Here is a 22630-nt window from a genome sequence, read left to right as displayed (position 1 = left end):
ACTAGAATGTAATCGTGTGTAGTACTGGTACACTAATTGTGACAAAGGTACCATACCACAGCCAGACCTTAACAATAACAGTGTGAGTGCATGAGGGCTCTATTTTTGCAATTATCTTGTAAATTTAAAATGGTTACAAAAGTGTTTTGAAAGAACATGGTACTGAGAGTTTAAATTGATTTAATTGTGACTTTCATGACATCTTTTATTAATAGTAAAAACCATAGGCTGGGCTGGTAGTGTCTACCTTTAATCCCAGCACTCAAGAGACAGAGGCACCCTGGTCTACGTAGTGAGTGTCAGGCCACCCAGGGCTAGCTACACAGTGAGACTCTATTTCAAAAAGAAAATAATAATTTATGTACTGCCTTAACAGGTGACATTATATATATATATATTTTTTTAAAATAAATCAATCTTTTTAAAATATATTTATTTATTATGTATACAACATACAGCTTTCTGCCTGCATGTATGCCTGCAGGCCAGAAGAGGGCATCGGATCTCAATACAGATGGTTGTGAGCCACCATGTGGTTGCTGGGAATTGAACTCAGGACCTCTGGAAGAGCAGTCAGTGCTCTTAACCTCTGAGCCACCTCTCCAGCCCCCATTTTATATATATTTTAAGCACAAAAATAATTTCTCACTACTTGTTTGTAAAAATAAATTTTCTCTTGGGGCTAGTGAGATGGCTCAAGAGGTGAAGGCACTTGCTACAACCAAGCCTAGTGACCTGTCTGGGGTAAATAGACCTTCCATTGTGGACGGCAAGGTTTTCCACAAGCTGACCTCTGGCCTCATGTGTACATGCATGCACATCCAAGATAAATATTTTTTAAACTTTTAAAAAACTTAAGTGTATTGCTGGTTTTGCCTGCATGTATGTGTGTGCAAAGATGTTAGATGTAGAAGCTACAGGTAAGTTGCGAGCTACCATGTGGGTGCTGGGCATTGAATCCGGGTCCTCTGGAAGAACAGTCAGTGCTCTTAACTGCTAATCTATCTCTTCAGCCCCCAAAATATTTTAAAATTGACTAAAACCTGGTAAAATTTAAAAACTTCACTCTTTCCCCAGGTAAACAGGCTCTTTATTTTTTGAGATTTTAGTTGGAAATATACTAAACTTATATTTCTATTTCTAGCAAAAGTCAATCCACATTAATCTTAGCACTTGAGGATATACTATGCTCTGTACTTCTTGGGGTGTCTCATAATTTTGTTGTTATTGGCTTTTTGAGATGGAGCTTGCCCTGTAGCCTTGTCTCGCCTGGAACTTCTATGTAAACCAGGCTGGCCCCAAACTTAGTGATTTGTGCTTAGCGTTGGGACTAAAGGTGTACGGCACCACACCTGGCGATTTTTTTTTTATAATTTAATTATTTCCTTCATATAACACATTGGCAGTTATTCCTAGACACCATTTTGTTATATAAATTTTTTCCTGATTTTGTTAAATTTTTAACTTATCTGATTAAAAACTAGCCATTTTCTGAGTTCTTTTCTTTAGTTTTATTTTTGTTTGTTTTGCTTTTCCAAGGAGCTGGGGATCAACCCCATGGCCTCATGAATGTTAGGCAAGCATAGTGGCTAGATTTCAGGTTCATAGTGAGCAGTTGTGGTGTTTTTGGACCTTGCTGCTATCATCTGCCTCAATGGGATTCTTTTTGTATCCCTGTCCATTGATTTGGGAGCTTTTAATATACTTAGAAATTATACTTATACTTAACTATATGTTCTTTTTTAACTATAACAAAATTTTATCTAATCATGTTTAGGTCTTTTCAGTTTGTGTGTGTGTGTGTGTGTGTGTGTGTGTGTGTGTGTGTGTGTGTGTGTGTGTGTGTGTGCGTGCATGCGCGCACAGGCACAGGTGCACTGGGAATTGAACTCAGGGCCTCACACAGTCTTGGCAAGTACTTGACAAGTACATTGACCTACATAGTCTTGTGTGTGTACATATGTATGTATATCCTGTATGTGCACATGTGTGTTGGGTACACATGTGTGCTGAAGCCACCAGGGCACATTAGGTAGCTCCTATATTATTTATTATTTTTTATGTACCACATACTTTAAAAAAATTTTTTGTGTTTGTTTTGCCCGAATACCTGAGTATTACATGCATGCAATGCCCTAGGAGACCAGAAGAGGGCACCAGATCCTCTGTAGCTGAAGTTCAAAATGGTTTTGCAATGAGGATCTGATCTTCTGGAAGAGAAGACAGTGCTCTGAACTGCTGAGCCATCGTTCCATCCTTCAGTGCTGGTTTTTGAGAGTCGTCTTTCATGGAGTCTGAGCATGCTGTTTCCTAGTCCACTGCTTCTATCTCCCAACACTGGATTTAAAGCACTCATGGCCACTCCCAGGTTATATATGGGTGCTGAAGACTTAAACTCCAGTCGTCTTGTGTTCACAGCAAATGTTCTTACCCCCTCTGAGCCACTTCATAAACCCTACAAGACCTTTTTTTGAATTTTGTGACTAAAGTTACCCTGGCAGGCCGTGAATTTAGGATTCATCACCTGGCACCACCAGGCCTTAACTAGATGACGATGACGATGATGATTGTGTGTGCGTGCACATGTGTTGACTTAGTTGTAGTGTCTTATGTCACTAGAATTTTCTAATAGATTAAACTACAATTGCATTTGCCAAATTTTGTCATGAACATTTTTTTCCAATTAAGTTTTAGCTCTCAGGAGGCTCAAGTAACATGATAGCCTTTCTCACTGACACAAAGAGCAGCAGCAGACAGGCTGCTGGAGCTGAGGGGCCTGCAGAATAGCTTCATGGAGGAGGGGGATGCTGTCCAAGGAAGGACCTGCTGAGGAAGCTGTGGGGCACCCCTACTAGGAGCCAGTGGCAGCAGAGGCCACAGAGAAGATGAGATTTCGGGGCTGCCCTGGCTCTGCCACATCCTGGCCCATTTGCTCCACTCTTCCTCCTAGGGTTGGAAACCCAGACTCACTAAACCTGCTCTTCTCCTGGGATCTCCCTCTGGCTGGCACCAGCACCCCCACCATACTCCTAGCTAGTGATGCTGCTTCTGTCCAGGGAGATGGAATAGAACGTCAGTTAGGGGTCTAGGCCCAGCCCAGGCAGGCGTTCACTGCATTTATTGAATATACAACATAGGATAGGTAGCCATCGGAGCTTTCCCTATGTGAAGAGAGCTGGAAAGAGAAGATTCTAGGTTCACATGGTTTTGGGTCATTTAAAAACCATATTCAAACAAAGCGTATGGCTGGTGATGTCGTCACACGGGCGGGCTTGTTGCTGGTCAAGTTCTTCCTTACTGTCTTTAGGCGTCTAGACTCAGGAGTGAGAGGGCCTCTGGGTAGATTTCCGAACAACTTTCTCCAGGGCTGCATTCTCATCGTAGGACCAGTTCCCCCCTTTGTCTGCCAAGCAGTTGCCTGTGCAGCCGTGGCTTATACCTGAGGGATGGGGTAGGAGGCACAGGCAGCCAGGCCACACATGTTCTTTCCACGCTCAATGAGGAAGTACCTGGGTAGAGAGAAAGGATTGAAGACTGACTAGTGGCATCTGTACCTCAGAACTTTCTGGAATGTTCTGGTGCAAACCAGACTTGACTTGAGAGATTAGGCCCTCTGTATTTATTTATTCACAGAACAGCTACCGCAGGTTTTCCGCAGGAAATGACTGGCCTTGCTTTGCAACTAACTTCTTCCTTTTTCTCCTTGCATATCCTACTTCTACCCGGAATGGACAGAGGTCCCTTCCTTGCTGCTGTCTGGGTCTTCACATAGCTCACGAACAGCCAAATAAAGACTCCAGGTGTGTCTGTCTGTCTCTTCATCCTGTTTCAAAGGAGGGGCAGTCCCTCACAGTAACAAATTCATTGCTTTCATTTCTCAGACCCTTCTAGAGGTTGGCTTTGTCCCAGCAAGATGTTGAACTGTGCCTGTAACCTTCATAACAGACCTCATTAAGCTAACTGGTGTCCTGTTCCCTGCAGACTCATTGGGACCTGGGATCTTATGAGGGGGTCTTGCTAACCGGGCCTTGGCATGTTAAGGTTCTATTCTCATGTTCCCCTTTCCTTGGCTTGGCTAGAGCTTGCTGTCCAACTCCTTAGACTCTAACTTTGAGCTAATGATGCCTTTCACCATGGTGCGCCCCCAGAGTTTAGCATCCTGGGCTCCTTACCCATTGTTCCCCCAGTTGGAGCCCCAAGAGTTTTTCACAATCCAGTAGAGTAATCCATTCTGTTCTCCATAGCCAACAGCCAGGACTGCATGGTTTACTTTATCTGGAGTTTTATGACAGGAGTTACTGGAAATGAAAATGAAATTTATAAAGGTTTGTAGTATAGAGAGGGCAAAGGCAAGGACTGTCACAAACAAGGGCTCTCCAGTGCTGTGGAGAGATGTTTCCCATTGGAGGCAGGGTGGTGCATTGGGTATCAATCAGCTACGGCTCAGCCATGTTGGGAAAGAATGAGTCTCATCCCTTCTGCTTCAGTAGTCTCCACACAGTACCGGCCACACTCTACAGTGGACACTTCCCAGCAAGGGGAGGAGCCCCTGCTGTACTTCTGTGGGCAACAGTATTCCATCCACTGCTGTTGCCTCCGAGTTCCTTTGAAAAATTACCTCGTACTTATGACAAATATGTAGGCTTGCCATTTATCCTCCGTGAAAAACTCTAGGACTCCAAGAAGACAAATGCTGATTCAATGGGCCACTTGTTGATTCAATGGACATGGAAGAAAGGGTGGCATAAATCCTTTAATCCTAGCACTCTGGAGACAGAGGCAGGCAGATGAAAGAAAGAAAGAAGGAAAGAAACAAAGATAGATCCCCAAGGATATACAGAAATTAGATGGACTTGGAGCTGTCACCAGTATATGTCGTATACAGGGCAAGGTACTGAACTACAAACAACAGGACCCACTCTGCTCTTAGAAAGGTTTGTTTGGTAGAGGGCAGCTGGGCAAAGAAGCAGCTCTGAAATGGTCTGTGGGATGTGCCAATGAAGTAGGAGCCCCAAGGAGTGGGACAAACCAATAGGGTGGGAAGCGAAGACTCCTTGAGGAGCAGGAGTTATACATGAAACTCTAAGTCCTTCCTCATGGCTCAGTGAGGGAGCAGGGGCAGAATGAGCTTTGTAGAAGAGACAAGAAGGGAAGTTTGATGACAGATGTGGTGCAGAGGAAGAGGGGAGCGAGATCACCAAGGACAAGCTAAGACCCTGGGTAATGGGGAGGCCTTGGCTATTTATACCCAAGGCATCGTAGGGCTGGGGAGACAGCTCATGGAGTAAAGGTGAATGGATCCCAGTTCCGATTCCCAGCATACATGTAAAAAGCCAGTTTACTTTTGTAACTCCAGTGCTGGGGAAGTGGAGACATTTGCCAGCCAAACCAGCTAAACCATTGAGCACCAGGTCTAGTGAGAGACCCTGTCTCAAAAACTAAAGTCATCAGGGAAGACACCTTAGATTGACTTCTGGCCTCCACATACACACACATGCACCTACATAGTTAGGTTGACTTCTGGTCTTCATACGCATATACATGCACACTTGGACACACTCCCATGTATGTATGTATGTGTATAATATATATATATATATTATATTTGTTGGCAGTGGATTTATGGCTGTATCTGACAACTGCACAGAGGGCTGAGGGCAAAGCCCCGAAGAACATGGACATTCTAGGGGTAGCTAGAGAACAGAGAACATGAAGAGGAGCCTGGAGAGCAGAGGGGTAGCTAGAGAGCCTCTCAAACGTGCAGCCTAGGGGGTGTGGACACAAGAAATCCCATATTAGACATGCTATGGAGGACATGGTGCAGCTAATCCATAGAGTGACTGCCTATACTATCCATGCAGCTCTGGGTGCTAATGTCTCTCTGTGGTCTTCCTGAAGAACCAGATTTTGAACTTTCTAGCACAGAATTCTGGTGTCTGAAAACAGCTACTTTTCCTTTCCCATTGTTGTTGTTTTTATTAAGCTCACTACACAGCCATGGATAACCTTGAGCTTCTGGTTCTCCTGCTTCTATCTCCTCAGTGCTTGAATTTTAGGTACCATCACGCCCCATTTATGAATTGCTAGGGACCACTCCTACTAGGCAAGCTCTTACCAAATGAGCTACATCTCCAACCCCATCTTCAATATTTGACTCTATTTTGAACCTTAGTTTTCTTGACTGGATGCAGCACTTCTGTATATGACCACAGAGCTCTGAGTATGGATTTTGGCCTTGGTTGTGATTTAGCTATCATGGCTGGGCCGGTGGCATCCTTCGCTACCTCTTTGCTGGGATAGAGACTTGGTCCCTGACAGTCAGAGCTGCAAGGAGACAAATAGAGGGAACATATACTAATTCTCACAAATATAATCTAATTAGGAGTCTAGGTTGAGGCAGAGGCCATGTGCTGGGTTTGAGGAGGTCCCTCGGCTTACCTGGAGTAGACGCCACTTTTATACATCATAAAATCGTCAGTCACCTCAAAGGCAAAGCTCACAGGATTGTATAGGGCCACAGCCTCTACCATTGCAGCCTCGTCATTCTGTGGACAGACAGAAGGGCAGACAGACATGCATGGCATCTCTCGCCTCCCCCACCATGTTTATGGCCTGTTGACTGAAGCCAGGGACTGGAGTTCCAGAGCTGTGCAGGTGACCATGAGGAACAATAGCCCCTGGCATTTAGAAGGATTGCAGACTCCATGTTGCCTTTGTTGTTGTGGTGGTGGTGGTGGTGGTGGTGGATCAAGCCCAAGGTTAAATCTCGTGCATGCTAAGGCTAAGCAAGTGTAACATGACTAAGCTACGTGTCATTTGGAGGTCTATCTGGTTTACACTTCTTCCTCCCAAACCAAACTAACTTCCTGTGGCTTCGGCCTCTGCCCTCCCGTTCTGAGTGTCTGGGACTCTCGCATTCGTCTCCCTTACAACTTCACACACAGCTCAGCCATTCATTCTCTCCGTCACAGCTGACCGCCGAGGCCAGCCACTATGGAGGACACGGAGATGAGTGTGTCGCTCTTGCTTCAGCTCCCAATACTCCACATCTAGGAAGACAATCTAGGGAACTTCACTGGTGGAACACAGATCTTACAGAGCCACAAATAGGTAATAACTACGCTGAGGTAAAAACTAGACCAGCCAAGGTTTGGGGGCCTTCTGGGTAGGACCTGCTACTTCAGTAAGGGGAGGCAAGCAGAAGGGAGTCATGGTAGCTTTCTGGAGGCAGGGAGTCAGCAGCAGCTAGAAGCATCTGGTAGACCTCAAGTCTCCCACCAGGGCAAGGTGGGTGGTTCCCACACTCTGTATCTTAAAGCACCCCAGATGGGAATAACTGAGAGGGGCTCATGGTAACGAGATACTTAGGAGTGGAAATGAGGAAGTAAGGCTCAGGAGGAGGGAGAATGCAGAACTCTGTGTGTCCTCACTCAGGCAATGGGTTCCTTCCAAGTACTACTAGATTTCTTGGGAGATCACAGAGGCCTGCCACATTAGGGCCAGAACCTCAGTGGCTGGCACTGTTTCAACAGCTGTCCCTTGTCCTGTCTTGAGAGTTCTGGCCTGCTCTCTGGGGCTCTGCTTGTGCTCCTGACAGACAAGTGTCTTCCTGGGAAGATAGCCTTTGAGTGCTTCCTTCACTTCCTGGTGGAGTACAGTGGCCCAGAGGGCCAGACTTGGTGGGTGTGATAAAAGCCAGGTTTCAGGAGACAATGGTATCTCAATTGCAGGAAGTGGGCTGTGTTGCTGAGAGCGAATGTCAATTCTAGAAAGACAGTCCTCAGCTCAAATCCAGCCCCACCCACTAGCTTCTGACTTCGCTGTCTCATCTATCACATGAAGGTAATAACCACGTTCCTGTTGAAGGTTATTTGGAGATAATGTCTTATCAGGTGGCTTTAAACTGCCTCTAATCACTCCAAACTGTTATTGCCATGGAGATCTTGGCACGTCTGTCATTTAGATAGCAGCTGCTGTCTTTACACAAAGTATATGTTTGTGGCACTCGCCCCTTACCTGCACATCACACCTGCACACACCGTGGAGCTTTCTCACATCGTACTTCTCCCTGACTGAGCCCATGCTTACCAGACTCATGAGGTCACTCATGCCCGCTCACACATTGTCTTGGAAAAGCAGACTATGACTGTGTGCTCAGGAATGTCGTCCTTCAAGTAGAACAGCCATTACCACCTTAGAGTGACCTGATCAGACTCAGTAAGATTTGACTTGCTGATGTTCCCTCCTAGGAGGGGCAAGGGAGATTCAGGAGATTCTCACCTGCCTTCCAGATACTTCCTCCCTCTGAGTCCCTGTCAAGGCTATAAAAGCTCTGTCCCAGCTCTGGGCAGTCTCTGCAGGTTCTAGTGTACACAGGAGGTGCTGTGTGTGCGACCTGTGCAGCTATGCGAAGTTGTTATCTTCTCTAGGATGGGACATTTTGATGATACAGCTGTTTTTGAGGTTACTCACATTTCTGTAAGTTAGCCCAACAAAACACACTCACAGGTTCACTAAGCTAGACGTGGGTGCAGTGTGATTATTTTGGTCTGTGGTTGGTACCCTAGCTGGTGTGAGCAGGCGTCTATTAATATCTTACCAGGAAAACTGAACGTGTTTCCCTGGGTACTCAGGTGAGGTGTGGTATACCTTATTAGAGGTATGATGTGGTTACTCTCTTTCCCTCAGCTTGGGTGCTGAACACCCAAGAGGGTGAAGAGGGAGACCAATAACACAGGATACACACAGCCCCACCTAAGCCACAGGTTACAGCGGTGAGACACACGTGCCTTTCAGACTTGAGGAAGGCTGGGGCTGCTGCAAATCCTAGCCTGACCTGATTGACAAGTGCATGGCCCTTACCCTCCCACATGCTGACTTGCCTGAGCCAGCCTCTAGTGCAATGGTTCTCAACCTGTGGGTCTCGACCCCTTTAGGACGGTGCTGTTGATGACTGGTCCTTTCACGGGGGTCACATATCAGACACTTTTTTTTACATTATGATTCATACCAGTAGCAAAATTATAGTTATGAAGTAGCATATGAATAACTGTATGGTTGGGGGTCACCACAACACAAGAAACGGTGTATTAAAGAACTGCAGCATTAGGAAGGTTGAGAACCACTGTGCTAGAGGGATGGTGGCGATTATCCCTTGCATTTTAGACAAGGAAACACACCCACAGGCACAAAATCCCCTGTCATCCCATGATTCCTCCCTGTCTTCCACCACAGAGCCTTGGCAGTGAGCAGGAGTCAGCAGTGACCCAGATTCCTTCATCCTTGACAAGCTGCCCAGAAGAGCTGCTCTGTGGTCTCCACAGCAGAACACACTCCCTAGCTAGAGATGGACGCAGTACTCACGAGTGTGATGTTGACAACATTCTTGACGAACGCGACGGCCTTTTCTGGGTTGAATTTGCACTGACCATTCTGTTCGGGGCGAAACAGGGAAGAGAATACAGATTAGAGATGCTTAGCGGTCAGCTGAGGCGACACTCTCCCCATGAACATTGACAGCATTTTCTAAGCAGCCTGCGTGCACCATGGGCTTGCTGACAGTGGCATTCCAGAGGGACTTGGAAGTATCCTTGTCCTCGAAGTGTTTACAACCAAGGAGCGGGAGATACTTCTGTGCTGGCTGGGCTATACACTTAGTGCTTGGTCAGAGCCTAAGGAAGGACCTGAGCCGTGGCCCAAGGAAATCAAGAAAGAGAAGTGGAGTTGAGCCCTGTGAAGCAGGGTGGGAGGGACAGTCCAGAAAACAGTGCTGACCAGAGGCAGGCAGAGATTACGTCACCAGCCAGAAACCGGGGGGAAGGGATGTGGTTTGTGGGAGCCGGGAGTTGATGGGTATAATAACAGGAAAGACATGGCCTTGTAGGGTGAAGCACATCCCAGGAGCCTCCAGAGTTCTCTGACCAAGGTAGGTATTTTGGTCGAGCTGGTCAGAGAGGTGTTTTCTGAAGAGGCCAAAATCTGGATGGAGGTGGACACAGGGTGGACCAGTGGAATCACAAAGGCATTTGGCAATATGAATTGAGGTGGGAGGGTCCTGAAGAAAGGCATTCATGACAGAGAATTGATGCTCCAGAGGCAGGAGTGACAAGAGGTGCCTGGTAAGAGCAGAGGGTACAAGTAAACTCCCCAAAGGCTTCCAATTTGAATGATAGCAGAGTGGAGGAGGAAAAGGGTGAAAAGGAGAGACACAGCTGAGGCCACCCACAGTTACCTTGCCTATGTAAGGGTAGCTGTCCTCTCCCATGATGCCCTTGTTGTACAGGATGTACTCGAAGGCCTGGCTGGGGAGACCTCTGAAAGAAGGACACACGCATAAGCCCTTCTGGGCCTCACCTCACAGACAGGACTGGGCATCAGCACTGGAGTTTGGGACGTTTGCCTTTGCCCAGATCACTGGGGTCTTGGTAGGGCACATTCCAGTGGCAGAGGTTTCTGAGAGATTAGCAATGTTTCCCTGGTCTCAGCCACTGGAGTCTGTGTGAGTCGCAAGTGCCCCTCTGGGACAGGGACCCCTGTCAGGAGAAGCAGGCAGCCTCTCAGGGGATTGAAAGAATCACCATCACCACAAGGCCACCTGCACCAGGCATCCTCATGGCTAGTGTTCCACAGACAGCCTGCCTGACCCCTCCTGTCAGCCCCAGGTGGTAGGTACTACCATGCCCAGGCTGCAAGCTGAATTTAGACTCTAAAGACTCTAAGGGTCATTTTTTTCCCCCATCTTACTACCTTCCACCAATAAACCAACCAACCAATCACTCAGCAGACCCCACTCTGTCTAGACTTTGTTCTCTCTCTCTATAACCGGTGTTAACACCTGACCTACAACATGCTTGTTGTGCATGGCTTATCCAGCTCTGAGGAATGTTATCTCTGTGTGTTACTGTCTCTTGGGTCACCTGTGCCTAGGTCCATGGGGGCACATGCTGGGAACTGGAACTTGCAAAGAAAATGGCGGTAATGCCATGAAGCAAAGCAAAGAGACGTCCAAAGATGGTGAGACCCCAGCACGCTCAGGAATCAGCCTCCTGTCATTCATGAGCAGTCCGATGATGGACAGAAGGAGGAGGTTAGAAACTGAGGGGAATGTGAGCATCCCGGCAGGCTGTAGCACCAGCCCCGGATGGATCTCTGAACTCAGGCTAGAACATGGCTTTCTGTAAGAGACCCTGCTAGTCACTGCTGCTAGAGAAGAGGCGCATGAGACGTCCCACTGAGGAACAGTGAGAACAAGTGGGTCTGACAGGAAGTCAAGGCTGAGAATATGCCTAGAGGACCCTAGGGGACACTTTCTGCACATTATATGCCCAGAAAGGCTCAACCATACAAAACTCCCAGAGATCAGCTCACATGGACAAAGGGAAGAGGGTAAGTGTCATTGTGTAAATGGGAGCTACTTCCTAGTAACTTATTAAGAGGATGACCAGGAAGCTGGCACAGTACAGAACTCTCAGAGCTCTCGAGACCTGGGGCAGATTATGCTTCACGGAAAACGCCTAAGGGCCTATCAGTTCTCCACGTGTGAATCTGGAGTTTGGAGGGTGGTGTTTTTTCCTCTATTGATTCTTTTGGCCACTTGTCCCGAGGCTTTGATGACTAGTGAGGCTGACCACGCTGGGCACAGGGCCGGGTGACATCTTGGAAAGAGGCTGGACTCTTAGCCTTGAACTTTCAGCTTTGAGATCCTTCGATTCTACCCATGGGCAACTACTAAATCAGACAGTAGCAAAGGAGGGAGATGAGAAGGTCGGAGCGCTCCCCGTCCCGAACATACCCTTGGCAGCCATGATTGTTGAAGTTCTGGGCACAATCCACCAGCTGCTGCTCAGCCTAGAGGAAGAAGCACAGTCCCTGTGAGGAGGTGGCTGAGGGGCCCTGGAGGTGCTGCTGTGAAGCTCAGCCCTCACTGGCTCATGTACATTTGTGGCCTAATTAGTGTTGTGTGGTGGTGATCCTGTGTGATATCTGAGTATCCCACAGTGTCTGTCCTGCAGCTGGCACATGCTGGGAAGGGCACAGAATGACCTGGTTGCCAAGCAGGTGGGAGGGCCTCCTTCCTAATGAGCACTTGTCTTGGAGAGGTATACACAGGATGAATGGCGCATCTCATGGTACTGTGCTAGAGGGAGAGGAGTCGGATCCACAGTCATTGCCCCATCACTCCTGAATCCAGGCTCTCATGGCCACACTGACCTTGCTTGACTCTCCCTCTTCCCTATACAGTGGGACAGTGCTGTCCCTTGTGGGACCCTTCTCTTGGGGGTTAGTGGATAGACAGATAGGCCCTAGCTCTCCCCTGCATGAGGATAATGAAGCATGGGAAAGAGCACAGCGCCTAGAAGGGGTAACTCCTAGGCAGTGCTGTCCAGAGCTCTTACTGGTAAAGTAGCAGGTTGAAAAACTGAGGAGCATGGGCACCCACATCGACTCAGGAAGGAGCTCTTGGGGCCTTTCTTCACTCCCTTTCTTTTTGGGAAAACACTAGCTGAACTTTGGCTAAACGTCATCAAGGTTGGGACCATGAGAACCAATGGAAATAGAACTCTTGGCTGACACACATGAATGAGCCTGAAGGACCAGGCCCAGTGTTGAGAGGTGGTCTGTAGGAGGTGGCCAAAGGCTGACTTCTTACCAAGGTCCTCATTTTCCCACTGGCAATAGCCACAGCTGACTCTAGGGCCCCAGTGGTTGAGAAAGTCCAGCAGCTGCCACAGGCCCCCTAGAGAGAAGAGGGAGTCAATGAATGTGTGTGCCCTCAGGACACAGCTTCACCTGCCAGTGTGGGAACCTTAAAGCAATGACACCCTGAGCCTTGCAGAGAGAACTAGAGAGATGAAAGAAAGAGGCAGGGGCAGGATATGCTTGCAGAGGTGCTGTGAGTATATGAGTTCTCCATCCGAGTGTGAAGTCTGACAGCATGGCTCTGTTAGAGGGAAAATGTGGGGACTGCCAGACATACCTGATTCTTCACTGGTGAAACAACATTTCCTTTCTTCCTCCAGTCCATGGAGGACGGGTAGGGGCCAGTACCACGAAGGTAGTTACTTTTGGTGGCTGAGCAATTCTGAAACAACCAAATACATTATTTTCAAGGAAAATGTAATCAAGATGTAATCGTTGTAAGGGATTGAAAGGTCTGGGGAGATGGTTCAGTGGGTAAAGAGTTTTTTGTCTGCAAAATGAGGTCGTGCGTCCTCACAGCTATGTGACTTTGTGACCCTAGTGCTGAGGGAGGGGCGGGAGGCAGGCAGATCCTGGGGATTTGGTCAGAGAGTCTAGCTGAATGGGTGAGCTCCAGGTTATGGTGGAGGTGGGGTGGTGTGGCACATGCCTTTAGTCCTAGCATTCAGGAGGCAGTGGCAGATGGGTCTCTGCGAGTTCAAGGCCAGCCTATTTTACTTAAAGAGTTTGAGGTCAGCCAGGCTGCACAATGAGAGTTTGTCTGAAAAACAAAATGAAGGGGCTGAAGAGATGGCTCAGCTGAGAGCACTGGCTGTTCTTCCAGAGGACCCAGGCTTGGTTCTCAGCACCCACATTAGGTGGCTACTAACTATAATTTCAACTCCTGGGGATCCAATACCTGCGTCTTCTGTGCATATGCATATATACACAGACACACACATACAGACACACAGACACACACACACACACACGCACCTAAATACATAAAAAAATAAATCTTAAAAATTATCAGGTGGAGAACATTGAAGGGAAACAGGGATGCTAACTGTGGCCTCTCATGGCACATGTCGGTGTCTAGACAAGTGCACTCACACACACACATCCACACTGGTGTATCCACCACACCACATGCACATACCACCTATACACACAACACACTCATACACCGTACACATATGCATCAGCCAAGCACGTGCATACACCGCACACATTCGAGCACACATGCACATATACACAAACATAAGGGAGTGAGAAATGAAAATTTGAGTGTGGTGTCAACCACGGAGCACTTTTGAGGTAGATGCAGGAGGATGAAAAGTTCAAGGTTAGCCTTGGTTACTTATCAAGATCCAGGCCATGGTCTTACTGCACCTTGATATGCCGTGGCTGGTTGACATTCATGGAAGATCTACCCTTTTCTGAAGAGATACAGGGGAATGGATTGGGGTTCAGGAAGAGGGGAGCTAAGAGGGGAATGGGTGGAGAGGAGGGAGAAGAAACCGCAGTCGGGATGTTAGGGAAAAAAAGCCTGTCTGAAATCATTTTCAAGTGGGCACCTGTAGTCTATCTACTTCTAGATTACAGGTTCATGTAGTTAAGGCCAGAGCCCTGGACTGAGGATGGCTGAGAGATGGACACTCCTGCTCCCTCAGAGAATTCAGGGACACCCGTACACCCCTGGGCATGGCTGGGGATAGGGCGGGACCTACTGGAAACACCGAAGGCTTAATGTTTAATTTACAGGTGTGAGTGGAAAGACCCAGATATATTTACAATGAACTGTACTAACCTGAGGCTCTGACCAGAGGTATTTGTGTTTTATTTCGGCAAAGCTCATATCTGAAAACTGGTTCAATCCCACTGGAAACCAAACCAAACACAGCCACAGTGAAATCGAGGGTCGTAGTGAACGCTAATAAACAAATGAACAAGAACCCTTGTCCACCCGTGTTCTATTTATAGCCGCTGCAACTTGGCTCCTATAAAATTCTCTATTTTGTATGATTCAATACAGCAAGGTCAACTGATACCGTGCCTCGGAGAAGTCTGGGCAGACAGACACACCCCAGAGGTCCTGGTGGGTGAGGTAAATCTGGGGTGCAGCTAGGCACCCACTGGTGCTGATGAACACCCAGGTAAAGAGCGGTCTTGCCGCCCGCACCGTACCCAGCGTTCACTGCAACCCAGCCAGTTCCACTCCAACCCAAGTCAGCCCCTGCTAGTGCCAGACAGAAAAAGACAGAACTCCTGTTTTCCTTTCAGTCCATGCTCGCCGCCCAGAGTCCCTTTAGCAGAGCTACCATCATCCTCAGCAACTGCTGTGATCAGGTTAGCCATGTTTCTAGTGACCCTCACCAGGAGTGAAGCTGGATTGCGGCCACTAGACCCCCATGGTCTCAGAGCAGTCTGAGAGGCAAGGCCTCACAGCAGCCCAGACAGACCTGGGTTGTGTGTGCTGTACCCCAGATGACAGTGGGGTTGTGGTGGGGCGGGGCTTCTCTAGAATCTTTTGTAAACTTCGCTACTCCCACAGAAGGTTACCAGTGCCGTCTAAATTTTTTACATACAGTACAGAATCTGAGAATCACCAAAGGCATCCTCTGATTCTGAGTCTCTGCTCTATACGCCTATTAACCCTGAGTGGATCCTTTCACCAGCCTCTGCCACTAATCCTCTTTTTTCCAGATCTGAGATGTTCCCATTCTTCCCTTCTTTCAGAGGTCTGGAGGAAATGGGGCTTCCCAGTACTTTTAAATGTGTGGTTCCTCTGGTTGTGGGCTTGAATCTTCCTCCAGTTGTTGGTAAACACCTGCAGCCTGTGGCTGTACTCCCGCGAGCTGTACGTCTTTTGATGCTAAAACAAAACACACCGGCAGCAAGTCCTGAGAATAGGTGAAACTTACCAGAGGGGGTCTTTTTAGAGAGTTCCCCCATACCCCTCAAGACTCCTCCAGGGTGTCATGTATGTGGGCCGATTTCAAATGTCCCTAGACAAAATGATCGAGAACATCTAAGATTCCTATCCTAACTCTACCCCCCCCACACACACACACAAGTGCTGGGATTGCAGGCATGTGTCACTATGCCTGGATTACAGGGTGCTGGGGACCAAAGTGGAGTTCTGTGCATGCTAGGCAAGCATGCTACCTGCTGAGTTGAATCCCCAGCCCATGGGGGTTTTCATTCTGCAGGGCAAATCTACAGTTAGATGGGACTCCGTTCTTGTTCTCTACTGCCAATATCGGGAAGTTACAAAGCAATCCTTTACCTCCAGGGACCTGTGGCCAGAATGAAGACCACAGGACTGTCAGGACATCAGTTAAGAGTTCAGGAGACCCCAGTGAGGAGACCTGCCAAGAGTAGGTGGCCCGCAGACACCATGACTCATTGCTGAGCCAAGTTGTATGGCTGACCCACAATTTTCAAAATGGTACACAGCGGTGTCCTCAATAGATTCTGCAGCTACTATGCCAAGTGCTCTGAATATAAACTACGACAATGAAGAGAAGGCATGGAAGGCTTCCGTCAGGTCATCACTGGGCAACACTCCTTGGAAGTTCACTTCTCTCTATCCTTCCTGGAGTTTGACCAGTTTGAATCATGGAAAGGCCCAGGACAGGTAGAGCAAGGTTAGAAGAGTACTCTTTTGTCTCAACTCCGATACAGTTTGGTTTGCTAACTGGAAGCTTTGTGACGAGAGAAACTTCAAAAGAAGAAGTTGGTCACTGACCTGTTTCATCCATGACGTAAAGTGAAACTTTTCTGTAAAGAAAAGAAAAAGAAAAAGAATTAGGTCTACACATGCTTTGTGATCATGTTGAGTCCAGAGCCCAATAGGGCACTGGAGAGCTGGTTTGCATTTTATTAATTTATGATGATGATGATGATGGTGGTGGTGGTGGTGGTGATGATGATGATGATGTGGTGGTGGTGGTGGTGGTGGTGAGACAGGGTCTCACTCTGTAGTCTTGACTGGCCTCACACTCATAGAGATCTGCCTGCCTCTGTCTCAGAGGGCCAGGACTAAAAGTGTGCTACCAAGCCTAGCTCATTTGCATTTCCAAAATATCAAAGTGGAGGTTGATGTGGGTTATCTAGAGTGAGTGCAAAGAGGAACTCAAACTATTTCTGCTTTACCGCCACAAGATATTTTGAGAAGCTGCTATTGGCATTGGTATGTGGGGGAGGTGTGCAGTCACGTGTGCACACGGGAAGGCCCTAGCTCACTAGAGGTCTTCCTCTATCTCTACCTTATTTCTTGAGACAGAGTGTCTGCCGTTAAAGAACAACCAAATATATAAGAGACAGAGTGTCTGGAAGAACCCGGAGCTGAGCGATTTGGCTTTACAGGCTGGCTAGAAGGCCTAGGATCCTTCTATCTCTTCTTTTCAGCACTGGGGTTATTATAGGCGTGCGCCCCCACATCTGGCTTTTTAGGTGGATGCTAGGGATCAGAACTCAGGTCCCCATACTTGGGCCATAAGCACTTTACTCACTGAACACCCCATCAGTGGTATACTTAAAAGTCGGAAATTATATTTATTTGTGTGTGTGTGTGTGTGTGTGTGTGTGTGTGTGTGTGTGTGTGTTTTGTAGATGTTACAAGATAGCTTGTGGAAGTTGGTCTTTCCTTTCACCAAGTGGACCCCCAGGATCAAAGGTCTCCAGGCTTCGTGGCGACTTCCTGGAAAAGCAGAGATCAGTCGAGATACGGATTTCCAGCTCTCATGAGCTGTCACCCTTGCTGGGGAGGATTTGTGTGGCTGCAGCACTGAGTTACTTCTGTTCCTGTCACTGGCCCTTTACCCACACTCCAGTAAGTTACCCTAGTAAAACTCATTGGTTCATCAAACTGGACTTTGGTGGTGTTTACTTGGGTCTGTCATTGATTCTCTGTCTGTGGTGAACAGATTTTTTTCCATGTCTACCCAGAAATACAATTTTGGAGTGTTGGGGATATTTTATTGTTTCGTGCGGTGCAATTTACCTGAGTCTGTTCAATCATGGGAATTCACTGAAATTCATGTTTAGTGATTAGGGTACCTTTGCCACTACAGTTCAATATAAAGTTAATTGAAGACTTGGATACATTTTCCTCACTCCCCTGAGATTTGGGATTACAGATCTATACCACCATGCCCAGTGAGGGGAAGTGTTTAATCTTTAGCAATGCTTACAGTTACAGATATTACTCATCTTTGTCTCTTAAATGGAGCCACAGGTAATGGGAAAAGAAATGGGTATGGTTGTGTCTCCTATAAAACTTGACAAAATCAGGCAAACCAGCTGTTTGTGGATTCCAGCTACATCCTCCCTTGTACACCATTTAAATTTTCCACTTTAAATTTAAATAGCTGCACAAGATGTGTTCTGATGTACTATTAATGTTTTAAATTTTTATTTTTATTATTTTTTTTACAGTGTGTACATTTGTTGTGCCGGAACACACCACGGTGTGACTGTGGTGGTCGGAGACAACATTCAGAAGCATGTTCTTGCTTTCCACCATGTGAATTCTGGGAACTGAACTCAAGGTGTTAGGCCTGGTAGCAAGCGCCTTTCCTCTCTGAACCGTCTTGTTGGCCTCTTATGTTAACTATTAATATTTGAAAACAAGACCATGGCTAGGGAGATGGCTGATGAGTTAAGGCACTGGTCACAGAAGCAGGAGGACTGGAGTTTGCATCTACAGAATGATTAAATGATTAAATGCCAGTAGACTATAGAAACTAATCTGCAGTTCCAGCCTGGGGTGGCGGGACCAGGGGAAGCCCAGAGTGCATTCAGCAGTACTAGCCAGATTGGTTTGACTGACAGACCTGGCCTCAACGAAGAAGGTAGAAAACAATCAAGGAAGGTTCCTGATATCAACCTTGGGCATCCACACATATCTACATGCATGTGAGTTCATATATGAGAACATACATGCATATACTGCCTACGCACAAACACAGGAGTTGTGGGGGTACAAGCCTGTTAATTCTAGCTCTGGGGAGCTGAGGAAGGGGATCTGGAGGAGTTCAATGGTGGTCTGGGCTACATAAAAGATCCTACCTCAAAACCCCACCACCAACAGCAACAACAGAAGAGTTGGGATATTTTACATATTTTTTTCCTCCTTGAACACCTGTCTTTCTGTCAGCCTAAGAAAGAACACTTATATTAAATCACTCTACGCCCTTTTCTGCAACACAAAAATATCAATTAAAATTATTTTTGCCCCCTAATCATTAAAAGATTATTCTAGATTGAGCAATAATCAAAATTATTATGAAGACCTTGATTAATTTTTTTCCAAATATATTTTGCACTGTGACAAAGTCATTGTTAAACCTAAAAGAGTAAAACTTGAGTGGAAGTGTTTCTTTCCTATGTGTGTTTAGAACAGCATCTGGCTAAATAGCCCAGGCTAGCCTTGAATTCACAGTCTTTACGCTTTAGTTCTATGAGTGCTGAGATTTCAGCTCCAGATTGATCTGGTCAATGGGCAGTTTGGAAGTATAGGGTGTAGTCTGGTTCCACTGACACCATCGGTGTCCAGATCCATTGGGATGATGGCTCCATGTTGCCGCAGGGGATTCCTAGGGATCTAGGCCAGCGCAGCGGTTTGAAGGCCATTGCTCTGTGGCACCTACATGTCTATCTAAAAGCCCCAGACCTGCTCCAGAAGCTGTCATATAGTTCCTCAAGACAAGCCCTGAGTGGGGAGCAGGGGATTCCAAACCCGGGTTAAGGGCCCGCTGTGGCTGAGGCCTTCAGAGAGGACAAAGGTCAGCCCGGGACCAGGCTCTGCAGCAGGTAGAGTTTATGGCTAACCTTTACCTCTTGTAGGGCTTGGGGGGTAGTAGTGGTGGTTTCCAAACCAACAAGAAGAAAGCCCCAGAATTCTTCAGTTTTGGTGGATGAAGGCACAGATGACCTCGACCCATCCCAAGCTTACTCTGACTTAAATGAAGTCGTTTCATCAATTTATCCTTTTACACGTGTCTGTGTGTGCACTGTGTGTGCAGGGCAGGGTGCACTGTGTACTCGAAGAGATGGCCCATGTTTTCCTCTCTCGCACACTCTGCTTTACTGAGGTAGAGGTCTTTAACTGAACCCAGAGCTCGCTGATTCAAGGCGCTCTAGCTAGCTAGCCTGTTTACTCCAAGAACCTTTCACAGTTGCCTCCTGAATTACAAATGGCTGCTATACCTGGCCAGTTCTTTCATAGTTTGAGGGATAAGGACTCTGGCTCTCAGACCTGTAGGGCTTTAAGCACTGAGCTACCTCTCTAAAAGGAACGTTTTTTACCTAGGGCATGGCACATGCCTGTGATCTCAGTACTTGAAGGATAGGCAAAAGATCAGGAGTTCAAGGTCATCCTTGACTACTTAATGAGTTAGAACAAACAAAACCAAAAACGGGTGAAGGGGCTCACACAGTCTTGGTCCTGCCTGAGGATTTATAGGTAGTTAATAGTTGCTGGAGGAGGGAAGATACATTGCTGGTAAGGTGGTAAGGTAAGGTGACCATGTTTTTGATAACCTAATAAAGCCCAGAGGGTCATAAAAGATTCGAAGGAGGGAGAGAGGGAGGAATGGGGAGGAGGTGGGAGGAACTAGTTTCTAAACTGATGTCGTCGCTGATACCATCTGTGTTCGGATCATTTTTGGGTTGGCTCCAAGTTGCCCAAGGAGGTCCCCAGGGATCCATGCCAGTACAGCAATACGAAAACCATTTGCTATGTGGCATTTATATCTCGTTCTGAAAGCCCCAGACCTGTTCCAGAAGCTCAGCCAGGGCCATTTCTCTCTAGGAAAAGGCTACATAGTGAATTACCAAACAAAAAAGAAAGAAAAGAGACAAGCTGGGAAGAGGAAGTGGAAACGGGAGGGGGACAAAAGAGGGTAATGAAGGCTGAAATACGGTCAGAACATTTTATAAACACCCATGAAAATGTAAGAATGAAACTTATCATTCAACACAGTTAGTATGTGCTGATAAAAATCATTTTTAAAAAGGAAGTTTTGTGTGTTCTGCTGAAGGGCAGGCAGCAGGGGGAAACCACAGACCAGCACCTACCCTGGAGCCAGGGGCTTTGATTGAAGGGAGTTTTACATTTAAAAATGGCTGGCGGTGGGGAGGAGGTGGGAAAACAGCTGCGCCTGAAAATCATTTAACTTCTGTCTTCACTGTCCATAAATAAACATCTTTTAGAACAAGCTACCGGTAGCTGCGTTCGTCCCACAGCGAGCCTTTAGGAGCTGCTACAGAGACCAACGTTGAACACAATTTAAATATTTACTAGCCAGTCTTCGTTGCCAAGAGTTGAGGCGGTTTTCCCGAGCCAGCTTTTCCAGGCACACCACAGGCACTAGGGTTAAAACTGTTGTGGGTGCAGTGTGTTCCTCAGGGCAGGGAGTCACCCAGCATGGAACAGTCGGACTAGGCGATCCCCGGGGAGGCCAAGTCCACGGAAAGAACAAAAGTACAGGCTGGGATGTCCCGCTCCCACCGTGGGGCAGGAAAGTTCCGTGTCCTCAGCTGTCCCAGCTGTCGAGCAGAAGGGGCTGAGGGCTTCTGTATCTAGACCCGAGACAGAAGGACTCTGGGTACCTGCCAGCCTGTTCCTCGGATCGCACAAGATGCATGTCCCCCGAGACTAGCCCGGAGCTCCCCGTTCCTCCCCCGGAGCCCTGAGCCCCACTTTCTCCCTCATACCGATGGTATTCACGGTCAGCTCAGCGGTGGCCCCAGCACTCAGCAGCCAGGCCCCAGCGCACAGTAGGGGCAGCGCAGTCCACATCGCGGCGCTCACTGCTGGGTCCCCGCCGAGTGCCCTTTGAGCCCAGCCTGTGGGAAGGAGGTGGGGCGACTCTGGCCTCCGCCAAAGAGATGCTAGTTCCTCTCCCGCCCCCTGCGGCCATTACACTCCTTCTCTTTTCTTGGGAAGAAGAGCTCTCAGGGCCTGACCCTAAAGACTAGTCTCTGCCAAGTGGGAGGAAGCGCAGCCTAATCCCCAGTTTCCTTTCTGTCCCCATCTCCATGGAGGTTTCTTGAACCATAGCTCCCTCGCCTTCCCCACAGCTTGGAATGAGGTAACAAGAGGGCTCTCCTGACTGCTCACCCCCAATAGGAATTTGAGTTGGTTCCGAGGAAGTCACACTGTACTTTTGCCATTTTCTTTATTTTCCAAGTCTGAAGGAGGAAAAGAAACATTTAAGGTCTGCATATGATATAAACAGACAAAGCACTGTTTTGTACTAAGGAGCCCTCTTGCTAAGATTCCTCTAAAAGAGAAAGGGGAATTCAGACAATACAACACCAGGCCTGGCACTCAAACCTGGCACTCATGGAGGCCGAGTTACCCCACTTTTATCATTGCCTTACCAAATGACGCGTTTTTTACTCCTTACTTTATAAATGGGAAACTGAGGCCTTAGAACTAGATGGGTAGTTTCCCCCATAGTAAGTCTGAGCCTACTATAGCATTTCTTTCCTTCTCTCCCCCACTCCCCCCTCTTCATCATACAGTCTTCCATATAGCCCAGGCTGTCCTTGAATTTGTAACCCTCCTCTTTCAGCCTCCTTTATAAGTAAGTGTCCCCTGGCAGCCCATGGCATTTTGATGACGATAGAATGACCTTCCTCTCCTGACATTCTTTGGTCAGATTCTGCCTTTCTGGTGCCAGGGGAAGCAGATTCCAGAAGTCTTTTAAAATTAAGTGTAGTGTGGTGGTTCTCTACCTGGAGGTCAAATGACCCTTTAAAAGAGGCCACCTAAGACCATCTTAAAAACACAGATATTTATATTATAATTCATAGCAGTAGCAAATTTACAGTTATGGTGTAGCAACAAAGATGATTTCATGGTTGGTGTCACTGTAACATGAGGAACTGTATTAAAGGGTCACAGCACTAGGAAGGTTGAAAACTACTGGTCTAGTGG

General features: G+C 47.4%; 1 protein-coding gene across 1 annotated transcript; it reads right to left on the bottom strand.

Annotated features, from left to right (window-relative positions):
• Positions 1 to 3077: 3077 nt before the first annotated feature.
• Ctsh (cathepsin H) lies at positions 3078 to 21539 on the bottom strand. Its single transcript, XM_032917916.1, has 12 exons — positions 21403 to 21539; positions 16430 to 16461; positions 15448 to 15553; positions 14489 to 14559; positions 12977 to 13081; positions 12650 to 12736; positions 11792 to 11847; positions 10232 to 10313; positions 9364 to 9432; positions 6439 to 6545; positions 4173 to 4298; positions 3078 to 3509 (listed from the first exon to the last, which is right to left on the bottom strand). The coding sequence occupies exons 1-12, from the start codon at positions 21485 to 21487 to the stop codon at positions 3434 to 3436; spliced, it is 1002 nt and encodes a 333-aa protein (XP_032773807.1). The 5' UTR covers positions 21488 to 21539; the 3' UTR covers positions 3078 to 3433.
• Positions 21540 to 22630: the final 1091 nt, after the last annotated feature.

Source organism: Rattus rattus, chromosome 12 (assembly GCF_011064425.1).
Source record: "Rattus rattus isolate New Zealand chromosome 12, Rrattus_CSIRO_v1, whole genome shotgun sequence".
In the NCBI taxonomy this organism is placed as follows: Eukaryota; Metazoa; Chordata; class Mammalia; order Rodentia; family Muridae; genus Rattus; species Rattus rattus.
The sequence above is the reverse complement of the archived record's forward strand: the minus strand, read 5'-3'. Positions and strand labels throughout refer to the sequence as shown.

Coding starts and splice junctions, on each gene's coding strand:
- Ctsh (XM_032917916.1), bottom strand. CDS start 21,487: ATGTGGACTGCGCTGCCCCTACTGTGCGCTGGGGCCTGGCTGCTGAGT. Junction 13,082..14,488: donor ACCTCTGGTCAGAGCCTCAG/GTTAGTACAGTT, acceptor TGGTTGTTTCAG/AATTGCTCAGCCACCAAAAG. Junction 10,314..11,791: donor AACAATCATGGCTGCCAAGG/GTATGTTCGGGA, acceptor TCCTTCTTTCAG/AGGTCTCCCCAGCCAGGCCT.